At 42.2% G+C, this 13,969-nt stretch overlaps 1 protein-coding gene across 1 annotated transcript; it reads right to left on the bottom strand.

Annotated features, from left to right (window-relative positions):
- Positions 1 to 620: 620 nt before the first annotated feature.
- On the bottom strand, positions 621 to 13,331 carry leo1 (LEO1 homolog, Paf1/RNA polymerase II complex component). The gene is made up of 14 exons (XM_075478528.1): positions 13,234 to 13,331; positions 12,024 to 12,172; positions 10,716 to 11,080; positions 9,802 to 10,010; positions 9,052 to 9,156; positions 8,868 to 8,962; positions 8,531 to 8,679; positions 8,254 to 8,338; positions 8,051 to 8,145; positions 7,826 to 7,960; positions 3,984 to 4,119; positions 1,373 to 1,565; positions 1,184 to 1,281; positions 621 to 909 (listed from the first exon to the last, which is right to left on the bottom strand). The coding sequence occupies exons 1-14, from the start codon at positions 13,289 to 13,291 to the stop codon at positions 796 to 798; spliced, it is 1,986 nt and encodes a 661-aa protein (XP_075334643.1). The 5' UTR covers positions 13,292 to 13,331; the 3' UTR covers positions 621 to 795.
- Between the last annotated feature and the right edge of the window lie 638 nt (positions 13,332 to 13,969).

Here is a 13,969-nt window from a genome sequence, read left to right as displayed (position 1 = left end):
GTGGGGGGGGGGGTGCATATGCAAAACTAGAACATTTCCTCGTCATGTGCTCTATAAACCTGACTGACACAGAGGCTTGAATCTAAGCAATGACTGTCCGTACCTCACCAGTGCTACACTGGCTGTAGGTTGTCAACATGACTGTAAATGTATCGACACCAAAGTCATTTCTGCTGGGTTTAATCCTCAGATGTGCTCCTACTCTCACTACTACAGGTACCCTGTCTCAATTCCCAAAACCTCGAATCTCTAGCCTTGCCAGTCAGGTGAGATTTGCTGGCTCTTTAAAACCCCCATACCCCCACCAACTGCATTCTCCAGTTCTTTCCTCGAAGGCATTTTTCATCACAATGAGCCGCAGAAACTTGAAAGCTAAACCAACACACTCGTAAAACGGCGATGTGCTTTGTTACGTCGGTGAGTGAAGGAGAATGGAAAGGTGCAAATTCTACAGTATCAACCTGATTTAATCTTAACCGAACCACAATACTCACTCCTCATTGATGTTCTGTTATTGTTTGGAAACTGAACTAAACGCTATGTTTCATAATCTCACAACAATTGTGTGATTCATAATGTAAAAGAAAACAGAAAAAAAAAAAACAAGGTCCTAGGTAAGCTCCGGTTACATAAGAGAACCATTTATTTCTCACCTCTGCTGTACACAAATAAACAAACAAACACACAATCACCCACACATAGGTCATAAGAAAAATATACAAAACAAAAATATGGCTGTTTATATGCCATGTGGGCTGAGCACTGATAATACAGTGGAATGATAAAAAAGGTCAATTATTCATCATCTTCTTCCTCCTCCTCTTCGTCGCTGATGACGTATTTCTTTGCCTTTTTGGTGACCGTTTCTTCGTCGTCCTCTGCCTTTCTCTTGCCTGAGCCCTCGCCCTCCTGTGCGCAACAGAGGAGAAGTTAGATGATGCAGTGTTGACAGCGGCAAACATCCTGGAAAATCCTTCAAGAGTTCCAGTTTGTCAAACACAGCAGCACGTTTTCTGCCTTGAGCACAAACAGTCAGAGCATATGTAAATCCTTGCTCTCTGGAATGACTAGTACTTCCCATCCTGTTCAATTCACATCAGCATAATGTGAAAAGTTTGCTTTTTAACCTCCACTGTCCAGCCTCACACTGCCCCCTGTCTGTCCACCAGAGCACTGCACTTACCTCATCGCTGTCCAACTTCTTGGCCTTCATCAACCTCTGGGCTTTATCATCATCTGAGCCTTCGTCGCTATCTGATGAGTAGATCCTAGCTCGCTCCTCTGGATTTGGGATGGAAAAAATAAAATTGGTCATGAGACATTAGAAATGTCAAAAAAAGAAGTGTGCTGTAAATGTAGAACATCCAGTCACCTCTCAGGCCTCCTCCTCCCTTGTATTTGCTCTTGATGGCTGCCAAGCTGATGGCCTCCTCACCCTCCTCCTCATCATCATAGCGGTCGGGCTCCAGGTAGCTGCTGCTCAAGCCCCTCTGATGCTGCTTCTCCCTCATCCTCCTCTGCTGGGACTCTCTGCGGATAGAAGCTCGCAGACGCTCCTCCTCTTTCTGCCAAGAGAGACACCAGTTGGAATTATTTCAAGAGAGCTTCAGTAATTATGCCTCAAATAAGCTCTGACATGCTGTTTTGATATTTTCACACAGGAACACTGAAGAGGAAAGGTTCAGTGCTTCGGGCTGCAAATACATTTCCAACCATTACCAAGTATGCGCAAATATTGCCCTCTATCAAAAGAGATTTTTCCGAATAGTTATAAATGTATAGATTAAGGAAATCTGATAAATTCATGTATATATATATATATATATATATATATACACACACATACATATACATTTTTTTTTTTACATGAAGCACTAAATCATAACCCTGTACTAGTCAAACTGTCATTGATTTATTAGAAATTTATCAAAACTCATTGTATGGATTTGATTAGTTGACACTCTTGAGTCAAACTTTGTTTGACTTATTCAGAGTTAGGCTTGGTGATATTGCAGCCACTGATACAATGTTTATTCTTTAACCCTTCATCAACAACAAGACTATAACACTAATTTCAGGCTGCTCAGTTTGAAATTGAAGGATAAATTCAATGATTAAAGCTCTCAAGATCTGTAATGTCCTTTTTCTGGGGCTCAATTTTAACTGGACAATCTACTCAAAGGCTGTTTTATGGACAGGGGGTGGATTATTCTTTTGTTCTAAATTTAAAAGGTAAAACGGCTGAAGGCGATTTCAACAGCCATTTGCAGTTGGAAACGGATGAGATGCAACTAACAACATTCAGTCAAAGGAGCACTAAACACAAAGTGAAACAGGTCACTACTGGGCTGCAAAACAAACCGTTTATCAAAGAGACAATATGAACATTAGGACTGGCCAGATTAACAGTCCTGAGATAGAAAGAAAAAAAAATGCTTCTGGTGAGCTCAGCAACATAGAAGGCCATGAGGTTCCCAACAGACAACTAATGGCTGCAGGACTGAAACATTTTAAGACCCAAAGCATGCAGCATTTTCTGGAAAAGACTTAGAAACAGTGATGGCACAGGCAGATGCATCTTCCAACAACAAGACTTGTGGTTGGACTTGCAGGCTATTGAAGTGTACAGCAAAATACGGTCTGCTCAGATTCATTCAAATGTTAATCGGGCAGTACTTCACAATACAGATGGGCCATAAACTTTCTATTAGAGCGACCCGGGAGCTTTTGAATGTGGAGTCCAGTCTCCCAATCTTTATCTCGACAACACACTGCACTCGTTGCACCTCTGAAGTGGAAAGTCAGAACTTTTTTGCTTGTTTTTTTTTTTTTTTGCTGTTAACAGCAATCTCTCACCAGGAATTCTATTGTTTGCTTAACCTGAGAAAGACAAAAGCTAATTATGACTACTTTTAGCTTCCCTCATGCTTTGATAGACTGAGAAACACTAAATTAGTAGTGGAGTTACTTCCTAAAACTGGCTCCTATGAACAGACGTGTAAAGACACAGCTGAGAAGAGAGCTACAGTGCTGTAATCCTGTAACATGTTGACCAAAGGCATGTCACAGATATGCCATTAGGACCTCGGGAAATTGTGTCAACTTGTACATAAATAAAGGCTCTGACAGATCTCCCTCTCGCACTAGCTTAAGCTGAGCCTATATTTACAGCCTATTTTCATTAAATAATTGTAACTTTAGCAGGTTTGGCAAACACAAAATTACGCCTGTATTCAAATACATGACGAGCCGACCTAACCATATGTCATCTGTTGTTGTTTTGTCTTCCTTTTACATTTTTCCAAATCAACACCCTTGAGTACTCCTGTCTTGCTGAAATAATTCAGTTCCCCACAGAGACTAATACAGTGCTCTATCAATATTACATAAATAACCCAAGGACAAAAGGATAGAAAGGGAAATTGTTTTCTTCAATATTAGCCGCCCCCCCCCCCCCCCCTTCAGATTTGGCTGCCTATCAGTAAGTGTTTGTTGGCCAAAGCCCTGCTCAGGCATCCCCTCGTCTGGATAAGCTGTACCTTTGGGAAAATAAATAAATAAATGCTGCATTGTTGGCTCAATCCAACTGTAATTAAGCTTTTCACTGAAAAAAAAAAAAACAACTGGCAAGAGTGACGTGTTGTGGTGATTATTAAGAACCTGCACATTCCACAGTTTACGGCTCCGACCACATCAGATGCCCCACGTTGCACAACTTCAGGAGGTACATGCCGTCTCAGGTGGGCGCAGTAAAATGATAAATGATGCTATCAGTAGTCCTTGTTCGGGTTGACAGCAAATCCAAAACACCAATCCCATTTCACTGACAGCTGCATGAGCTCATTATGTAAGCACGTTAGATTGTGCCTTTATGTAACCGGGCACGATGCTCGTCAACAACTGGCCTCAAGCAAACTTTTTTGACAGGGTGGAGGAGAGACAAACAGGGCAGCACAGGTAGAAAGAGAGCCAGTGAAAATTACTTTGATCATTTCGTTGCGATGCGACTCAGGATCTCTTCCAGCCATGGGAAGTATTCTGATCTTCTGTGTTTTGGAGCAGCGATCGGCCAGAGACAGGGTCATCTTCCTGTGGGTGGCGCTGTCTGTGGAGTGTGGCCTGGAAACCGAAAACAAGCACACAATCAGTGTCAGCAACTTTCTTTTAAATATATATTCCATCAAGAGGAAATGTTTTGAGGGGTAAGTTTTCACACTTCTTTTTTTTTTTTGGCTTGAAACGCTTAATGAACAGTAAGAATAAAAACAATGTGTAACCATTACTCAAAAGTTGCGCTGTGGTGTTTTTGGTCACACCATGAACAAAATGTTCTTTATGCTCTTGGCACACAGGCCATAAGACATGTACTACTGCCAACATTTTCATTCTCCTCGGCTGACATTTCAGTGAGTGCACCAAAGAATCTGCTTTCATAGGTGCTTAAAGTCCTGCTGGATGTTACTACGGTATTGGATGCTGATTTTTATATCCTCAGAAATGTGGCTACATGTGATGTTCGCACTCTAGATTCCCATTGTATTTACATTGATGTTTCAGGTAAGAAAGATTAACAACAGAGATGCATCTCCATAAATGTTCATGTTATTTTGTAGTGTCTTCGTAATGAGCAGGAGATTTGTTCACTCCTGGACATCAACCAATAATGTCTTTGAACAAAAATAAGGTTTCCACCCAAGAGCTACTGCATATTTAAGCCCTTTTCACATAATGGCCACTGCTTATTGACTGGCCTCTGATGCTTAAAGGGGAACTCCGGGGCATTTGAAGCGCATTTCCATTGCTAGAGGTTGTCAAATACTGACGGTAGGACACAGACAGGTGCAAATCTGCACTCCCTGTGCGGAGATAGCGCTGTTTGCGCAGCCTGTCATGCGAGGCTAATACGTGGTGGCTAAGGGGCAAGAGCTAACCCTTCCACGTAAAACAACAACTTGCACACTGCAGAAACGTCACACCACTTTATAAACCATCCGACAATAAAGTCACAAGCCTTACCATCAAAACCATATGCATGGTTCTCACATTACTGGCATGGGGACGTTACAAAACAACTTTATAAACAGCATGTCACTTACCTCTTGTCGGTAGGCGCGCGCATGTGAAAGCCCAAAACAGTCAATGGACGACAATCCCATATACAAAACAATTATCTTCTCTAGAAAAACTGCGTTCAAGTATTTAAAACATTACAACAATACATGCCCAGTAATATTGTTGCTCTGTGACAGTCGGCTATCTTTACACAGAGTTTGCTACTGCTACTTTTGTACAACATGGCAATTTGGAAATATGCAATAACGAAGCATGTTACCAGCAGCAGTAGCAAATTCCCTGTAAAGATGCTGCTGCGGCGCGTCATCCGTGACTGTTATGGCTGAGTAGATGAACGTATTTTATGCAGAAATGTCCAGGTTTAAAAAAAACGAACTTCCCCTTTACCTCACACAGACCAAAGGCTCGCTCAGCGCCACATCAGTGTGTGCTGACACACACAAACAGGTGTGGCTCTGTATCTACCTGACAGGCAAATCGATTTAACGCAGAGTCCACCTCTGAACTTTCACATAGGACACAGTGCGCAACCACGGCCCATCGGTCCTGCCTTGAAACAAACTGTTTGAAAAGTGCTTTAGACTTTTCTTTACAAAAGCCGCATTCGGACAGAGCAGTCCTAAGAACGGTCTTTCTATGGACTGCCGTTTCATTTTGCATTCGCACATGAGTCGGGACCGTGATGGAACTGATGCGACGCAACCGTCTGCGACAGTGACGTGTTACTTTGGCGCCAAACTCAACAACAAAAAAAAAACACAAAAAAAGTAAGGAGAGAAGAAAAAAACACCACCAAGAAGCTATGGTGTTCATGGTCTGCATGGTGATATTAATCATGGACGATCACATCGGGCGTCTAACATCGAGGCTGGAAGAGCACACAGAGAGGAGACGAAGGATCGAGCGCAGGCGATACTTCTTCGTTTCATGAAGGAAGGAGAGCAGGAGACGACATGTAAGTTTAACTTATTAAACATGCACCGGTTGTGTCCGTGTCGTATGAGTAAACATTTCAGCCGTTATTCTACTGTTTGCGTTGAACAGATTGCAACATGAAGAAGCGGAAATCTGACAAGGGGCGTAGCTACCGACCACCAAACACCTACTTCAGATGTGTTCCTATGGAACCCAGGAAAGACCCAGCCTCGGAGAAGGAGCTAAAATGGTTATAAGAACTGAGGGCCGTGGTCCCGAGTTCCTGTATGTCCGAATGCGGGAAAAACGGCCCATTCCTGAAAAGGTTATAGGAACTGCCAAAGGTTCCAACAGAGGGAATGTGCCTATAGAGATGGCCTGGATGCTTCCCCCTTCCCAAAAAGCCCAGTCTACTGTTTGGCTTTTTTATATTTGGCAGCTCGTTCATGCTCGCACTATTTTCTTAGCGGTGGCGGAGTAATATCAACGAACATCCAGTACAAAATGTCAAATAAAACACGACAGAAGCAACTTTTCGCCACGAAATTTGATATGGATTACCAGTGCACACCAGTAACCACTCCGGTGAGTTGATGATTTTGAAAACGGACGTTTATTGTGCTTTTACGGACCTTTCTAGACATGCGCATGACTTGCCATTCTGAAGCAGGTTGAGAAGAATCAAAATTAGGCAAATACCGGAGACAACAGTAAACATCAAAAAAGCGGTGAGGGGGGTTCTAAAACATTGCAGACGACTCAGAAAAGAGGCTTAATGTTGAAAATACCGCAGTTCCCCTTTAACTATGCTGAAATCCGAAATAAAAAAAAATAAAAAGACAAAACAAGGATGCATAACTAGTTGAGCAAAGAAAAGCCTTGTGACATGAATCATCAAGATTTCTTATTCCTTGAGATCTATTGGTCTCCAGAAAAGTCATTGTTAGGCCAAATACTGCGTTATGGAAGAAGTATACGATGTGAAATGGATTTAAAAGTAAAGGTTCTTTTGAAAAAAAACAAAAACCTTTAAATTCTTTTTTTCCTGTTTTGTGAATATTTCATCGTACAAGGAAATGAATTAATGTTAATTAACTTAAGAACACACAATGTGTTTAAACAGCCTCACCGCAGTCATTTTCTGAAAAGTAGGCCAGAAATCATCACATCAACACTTTATGTCTTAAGAGAAGATTAAAATAAAATCAAAATTTCTGGTCTGTCAGGCTAATGAACCTCATTAATTCAGTAGAAATGACAGTAAAAAAAAACTAAGCCTAAAGTCTGGTTCCATCTCCCTCAAAGGCTTTTGTTGCATTAATTCTTTATTTAAAGCTCCTTTTAAGCTTCAACCTCGCCATTTCTACTCGGAGCAGCCCTAATCTTAATTCTGTGCTCAGATGATAATACTCAATCAGAACAAACTGTAATGTTCTGTCTGGGAGCCTGGAGGGCTGTTGTGCATTCAGGCAGGTTTGGACACTGTTCTATGAGACTCATGTGGTCTTACGAGACAGAACATTCAGGTGGACTTGGGGGCACTAAGAGGCTTACACAGTTCTTACAGGGAGAAACCTGGGCAACTTGTACAAGGTGATTCAGCGACTTACACTTCTGAATGGAGCCTGAATCAAGGGTTTTATTGTTGTTGTTTGGTATTACAGGTGGCCTGGGGCTTGCTTAGTGTACGCTCAGCTGTCAGGGAGCCAGACAGGAGGAGGAGTTTCCCTAGCAACTCGTATTTCAAGCCTCAATAAAGAGAGTGCGTCTCGGTGTGGGGGTCTGTTCCAAACCGCAGCCTGTCATCAAAAACAACAACGGCATGTTCGTGCATTACCTGAATGTGAGTTTGGTTTTGAACACAGCCTGTCCCTGCAGTCCAGTGCCCTGTCGGATGAACAGGTGGTTGTGGTCTCCTTGGAGAGGAGCTTTGTAAACATCAAACACCTCGTTCCCCAGATGGAGGGACATGCTGCGGCGAGAATGGGAAACTTAAAAGCACGCCACATACAGAGCACATCCTGTCCCACAACCCCAGAATCAAGCTAGAGGTCATACACACCTGCCATCAGACCATTTGACAATACGTGCATTGCTCTCCCGCGTTTCAATTCCCTCCTCATCTCTCTTGACTCTCCACCGGATTGTGTTTTCCACCTGGTGGAGGAAAAGAACAAACTCTGATGACATCTGGTGACGAAAAACAGTCAAACTGCTGTTAACTAATGGTGCATTTATTCTAGGCCAAACAAGACAACCACATGCCTTCAGTTTAAGCCTGGTCCGTCCCTCTTCATCCAGCATTTCTTCATCCTCAAATTCATCCTCATAGTACTGGGGATCAAAGGGTCTATGAAGGAAGATTCAGTAAAAATCTAAATAAATACACTCGCTACAGCAAAGTTTTTATGCTCAATAACATCCACCCTCCATTAACATTTCCTTGTTTCTTCTATTTTTTTGTAATTTCTGAACTTCAGAGATCTTTATGTATAGTTATTGTATGTTGTAGTCTATGTTTCTACAGTGCTCGGGTTCTGACCTGGGCTCCACAGACAGGAAGTTAGGCAGCTTAACAAAATAAAGGTCAGCTCCCAGATCTGTGCTGACTTTTGGTATCTCTACTTCAATACGAGTTTCGGCCGCAGGTTCCTCTTCCGCATGCTCCCCCTCCATCCCATCTTCGCCATCCTGGACAAATACAAAAAGAGAATGTTAAATTTAAAAAAAAAACCTGCAGGATTTAAAGACCCGCGATATTAGGGATCAGCTCAGTAAGGCTTATGGAGAGGCTCTGGGAAAAGGAGATTCCTTGAAAAAAAGGAGGTGATGATGATCAATGTAGTAAAGACACAGAGGGCAATAGGACAGGCAGATACCAGGGGCTGTCCTGGGGTGGGAGGCTTCTCTGCATCGCTGTCTGAAGAGATGTCGTCAGCTTCTCCAAACAGATCGTCTGCTGCCGTCTTCTTTGCTGCGTAAACAGTGGGAAAAGAAACCCTTCTTTAAAGCACACAGAAGCAATTACAATGTCACACACAACAGAAGTAAAACGCTTCTTACTAGTTGAGGTTTCCCCGTCACTGTCCGAGTCTGAATCGGAGGCGGCCTTGGCTTTGGTTTTTTGCCTGAGGAAATCATCTTCACTATCGCTGCCCTTCGCCGACTCTGGAAAAAACAAAACCGCAGCGGGTGATCAAAACGGTGCAACTTCCATAGAACGGAATGCTTCAAGTTAAAAGTGATACGCATGAGTGCATATCACAGTGGAGAAGATGGCTCATTAGTTAATCTGCCATTAACCTCAGAGCTCGGGATAAAATGTTCACATATGGCACTAATCCGTAAAAAAGTTTGATGTTTAAAGATTAAAGCTGCAGTCGGCAGGTTTTCAAAATTCCGAGTCTAAAGTCGGAAAATTCGAACTGATACAACTTTCAGGTCCCTCCCCCTCTGTGGACGAGGTTGTGCACGTGAGTTCACACCAGTTGGGGGCAGACTCACGCTCAGCATGGAAGACGTGGTTGGTGACTGTTCTGCTCAGATAATAGATAATTAATAAACCAAACGTGATTGGTTAAAAACAGCCGGCAGCGCTCGATTTTTGCGAGCATGATTACAGGCTTTAGAGGGAGCTACATAATTTGGGATTTTTCCTAAACAGCCTATTTAATATACTACTTCCATAATCCCATGACAGTTCAAGCTAATATGACTAAAAAAAAGTTGCCGACGGCAGCTTTAACTGTGAGCCTCATGATGCAGTCCATGTGTGGCATTCCTTGCATCTTTAACAGCACAGCGTGGGAGTACCTGCTTCCCTGTTCCTCTGCCCCTCGTCATCAGAGTTCTCCCTATCTTCATCAGAATAATGGCGCTTCTCCTCTTCATCTTCTGACTGGTCACTTTTAGCTCCTCCAACCCACTTCTCATCATCCGATTGATTCTCCCTGCCAGAACCTTCCACGTCAGAGTGAGGGGTGCCCAGCCCCGACTGTGGAGTCCCGGGATCGCTGCGCACACTGGGGTGAAAAACAAAACAAACAAAAACAAATACACATAGACGGAAATAAATTAAGAATGTCTGGTTCTATGAGGAGAAGTAAATCGTTTTACACATTAAATGTTTAAGTTAGCTTTTAAACAACTTATATTTGAGATTATAACAGCCGATGTTTGGGTCAAACCTCAAATACATTAGTTGTTTTCAAAAACCCTCACATATCCATCAGGCAGAGCATTTAAACACCTGGACAAATTTGTTTAGGGTCCCTCCCCCATTGCCTCCCCAAAATGTGTCCTGTGCTGTCAGGTAATGACAATGTTAGCAGGAGATACTTACAGTCCTGGTTTAGTGGAGACCTCTAGGGACATGACTTGTTTTTACCGCCCGTTACACAGATGCTACAATGCATTGCGCTCTGAGGCATTTAAAGGTCAGTTCAACTGAAATCATTCCTGTCAAAATAGCCTCCATCTGAATGCCAGAACCTGTCAAAGATGATCAAATATTTGTGCTTGCCTTCTTCCAACACTTCAACTAATACCTTGTGAAATCTTTGTGATGAGATGGTTGATGGTATTCATTTCACCTGTCAGCTATATCCGGCTTTGCATAAGTAAACACCTCCCTACTGTTGGTTTTTTTTCCTGTTTTCCATGGGATTTGTTAACAAGAAGAAATAAACAGCGCATCTTGTAACTGAAGCGTCCCACTACTGTCATACCTTCTGTCTGAACGAACACTGCCCCTCTCAGAACGCGGGCTTCCAGCACAGGACATCCCGCTGCCTGCCGGGCTTCCTACCGGGCTTCCTGCCAGGCTTCCTGCCGGGCTTCCTACCGGGCTTCCCGCCGGGCTTCCCGCCGGGCTTCCCGCATCCGACCGGTGGCCTCTCTCATCCTCGTCATCGTCGTCATCATCTCGCTGGTCGTGGTCTGATTCGCTGTGCTGCTCTGCATCAGAGTGATCGTTTTCCCCCTGGTCTGAGTGCATGCTGGCGTCTGACTGGTTCCCCGACCTTTCGGACCGGTTGTCACTGCCGCTGTGTGGACTTCGCTGCTCGTCCTCACTGTCATCTCCAAACAGCTCCTGTTTGGCAGAAGGAAGAGTAAGAAAGTTTAGAACATTTTCAGATCAAAATAATTACCACACACACCTAAACAATTCTGCAATTACAGACACAAGTCATCTTGGCTATTTTCTGCAAGCTGCTTAGTTCCACTGCATGGATAAACTATTCCAAAAGACTTTCCAATATCAGCCTGAAAACAAATCCTTTAAACATGCATAAAGTGCTCTTTGATGGCAGCAACTTTACCCTTTAATATTTTGCTTTCTTTAAATGAATTTGTTCATCCTTGTTGTCTCAAAACTACAGTTTGAAAGATCGGACAACAATTTCACACCTCATTCATGAATGTGTATTAATTATTTTGGAGGCTACTTTAAAAGCTAAAATGGATCTAGACTGAGGTCAGGTTAACTGATCATTCAATACTGCAACAGGCACTTTTACCATCGCTATGATCTCAGTACATCTGTTGTTTAAGTTTGGCCTTTTAGAGTTTTTTTGATCACCTGCATGGCACCTGATGGCACGCTTTGCAGTTACATTTTTCTTGTTACGCATCATGTAAAAACTGAACTCATAATCATTTGTTGTTTATAACGTTGTTCTTGATTAAAATAATATTTTCAATGTGTCACAGAACATGGATCACAGAACGTGAGTCAATATGTTCTGGGGTCTTTGTTTCATTGGGCAGATTTCCGTCCTAACATAATAACAGGGTGTAATATAACAGAAGAACAGATGATAGAAATATTCATTCATTTCTTGCCTGTACAGCCCAAAGACACGGCGCTCATTTGAAGAGCTGAAGCAGCTTCAACTCACATAGTGACATCAGAACAATTAAATTGATCCAATTAAACTCGATGGCTGACTGGATGATTCTTGGGGTTATGATCATCCTAGCAGGCAGGATGTGACTGACTGATGTTTGCTGGACCTAAAGACAAATAGACCAACCTTATTTATGCTGGGCTTCCCGGTCTCCTGGCCTTCATCGTCGTCATCCTCATCCCGTACCCTTTCACTGTCGCTGCCGCTGCCCGACGCGTTGCTGGCCGACCGAGGTCTCTCCTGCTCCGAGTCTGAACTGGAGCCAGAGTCAGACTCTGCAAAGGAGCAGAGGAGACTGTTTCTCTCATACAACACAGGTGGCATTCATTGCCTTTATAAAAGCTACGACCCGAGATCTATAAACAAATGCATCAGTATATGGCGTTAAGCTCAGGGGCTGGATTCCAGTTCTACAGCTGTGTGTCCTTGTTTGTTGTAGACCATGCACAAAAGCAGGATTTCCATAGAGTGGAATTGTCTGCTGGTGTACATATCTATCTATATATATATATATATATATATATGTATATGTATATAGGTGTATAACCTGCCGTTTATTGCTGCCTAAGCACTCTTTTAGAATAAACTTAGCATTCATGTCTATATGCATGTACAGATGCCATTAAAATTTCGATACATTGTGCATTTCTAATAATGTCAGCTTTTTTCAACAAATCTGGGCCAGCCAGAGGCATATTCTCTCAGATCCTCTTTACATATCTTATTAATTAACCATCTTTTTTTAATAAAAAAAACTTTTTTTTTTTTTAATCAACATATAGGCAAATAAAGGTATTACCAATCGTGCATGCTGCATTCTGTATTGTGTATCAGCCGATGAACACCGATGAACCGTGTCAAATAAAACATTTTCACTTGACTTAAACATCTTGGGCTTTGTTTTCATTTCAAAATGACCATTTGCAGGTAAAACTGAAAGCTGCTAATGCTTCACATCTGGATGATCAGAGCCTGGAGCAGACTGCGATACTGAAAATGACCGTTATTTTAAGTTTTAAGCCACTTCCAGCTTAGGGACTTTGCATTAGTTCACACAAAGAATGTCTTTCAACGCAGAGCTAAATATTTAGCCCATTAACTACAGGAGAGAAGATATTTTCTTCTGTCGAGGCGGGCGTTTAAAACATGATCAAATTAACGGCTATTTTTTATTTATTTTTTTATCGTTGTAATGCAACATTTAGGTCTCCCTTCTAACGATAGTCTCTCGGGGAAATCTACTTCCTGTTTTGCACCATGGAAAAAAACCAAGAAAGCCCAAATGAGCTTACTTTATAATCGATGAGGGAAATCTGCGGCTATAAGACCTTATTACCTCTCTGCTCATTGTCGCTGTCTCCATCACTCCCGAACAACTCGTCCATGTCCGCCATTTCTTCCCAACTGTTGTAAGACGTGATCTGCAGGAAGTGGTCACCCGGCTCGGGGAAAGGTTTTGCTTCCGGGTCACGTTCATGCTTATATACTGAGCCGTACTAGCCACCAGGGGGCGGAATACGACATGATAAAGTCCGGGTATTTCTGTACATTTATGCACATTGAGCAAATGTCTTTCCCATTTACAGATTTTATCTCTTAGAATTACAGTTTGTAACAGATAACAGTGGAACTTGTGCAGTTAGACACTTGTATTATCTTTGTTTGTCCATTCAAAATGTCTTGTGTATCCACCTGCAGAGATGAGATTTGAAGTTTAGACATAACATAGTTTTCACACTTTGTTCAAGTGTAGACTCAAAGGTTTCTGTATAAGTGGATTGTGACACATCCATTCATCGATCCATAAATCAGATAATACTGTCAACAGCCACAGATAAAGAAGAATAAGTTGTTGCCATATTTTTAGGAATGAAATATTGTGCATACCTGGTTAGGAATGATAACAAATCCATGTGTAAAAATCTCTATTATATAAGGGGGAATGCAAGTAGAAAGTTGTTTGTGCATAGTGAAAGTGAGGTGGAGATTTCTGGTTCATTTTATGAACCAGTGACATTTTTAACAAATATATGTCCTCACTAATATGGTCCTATTTGATTATTTGTTGTAAC

The sequence above is a fragment of the Odontesthes bonariensis genome, chromosome 1 (assembly GCF_027942865.1).
Source record: "Odontesthes bonariensis isolate fOdoBon6 chromosome 1, fOdoBon6.hap1, whole genome shotgun sequence".
NCBI classification, from domain to species: domain Eukaryota; kingdom Metazoa; phylum Chordata; class Actinopteri; order Atheriniformes; family Atherinopsidae; genus Odontesthes; species Odontesthes bonariensis.
The sequence above is the reverse complement of the archived record's forward strand: the minus strand, read 5'-3'. Positions and strand labels throughout refer to the sequence as shown.

Bases quoted from the DNA above. Each gene is read 5' to 3' on its own strand.
- leo1 (XM_075478528.1), bottom strand. From the start codon at position 13,291: ATGGCGGACATGGACGAGTTGTTCGGGAGTGATGGAGACAGCGACAAT. The intron at 11,081-12,023 runs GTTGGTCTATTT...TCTGCCAAACAG, and splicing joins GGAAGCCCAGCATAAATAAG to GAGCTGTTTGGAGATGACAG. The intron at 1,566-3,983 runs GTAATTTTCACT...CTCTCTTGGCAG, and splicing joins ATCGCAACGAAATGATCAAA to AAAGAGGAGGAGCGTCTGCG.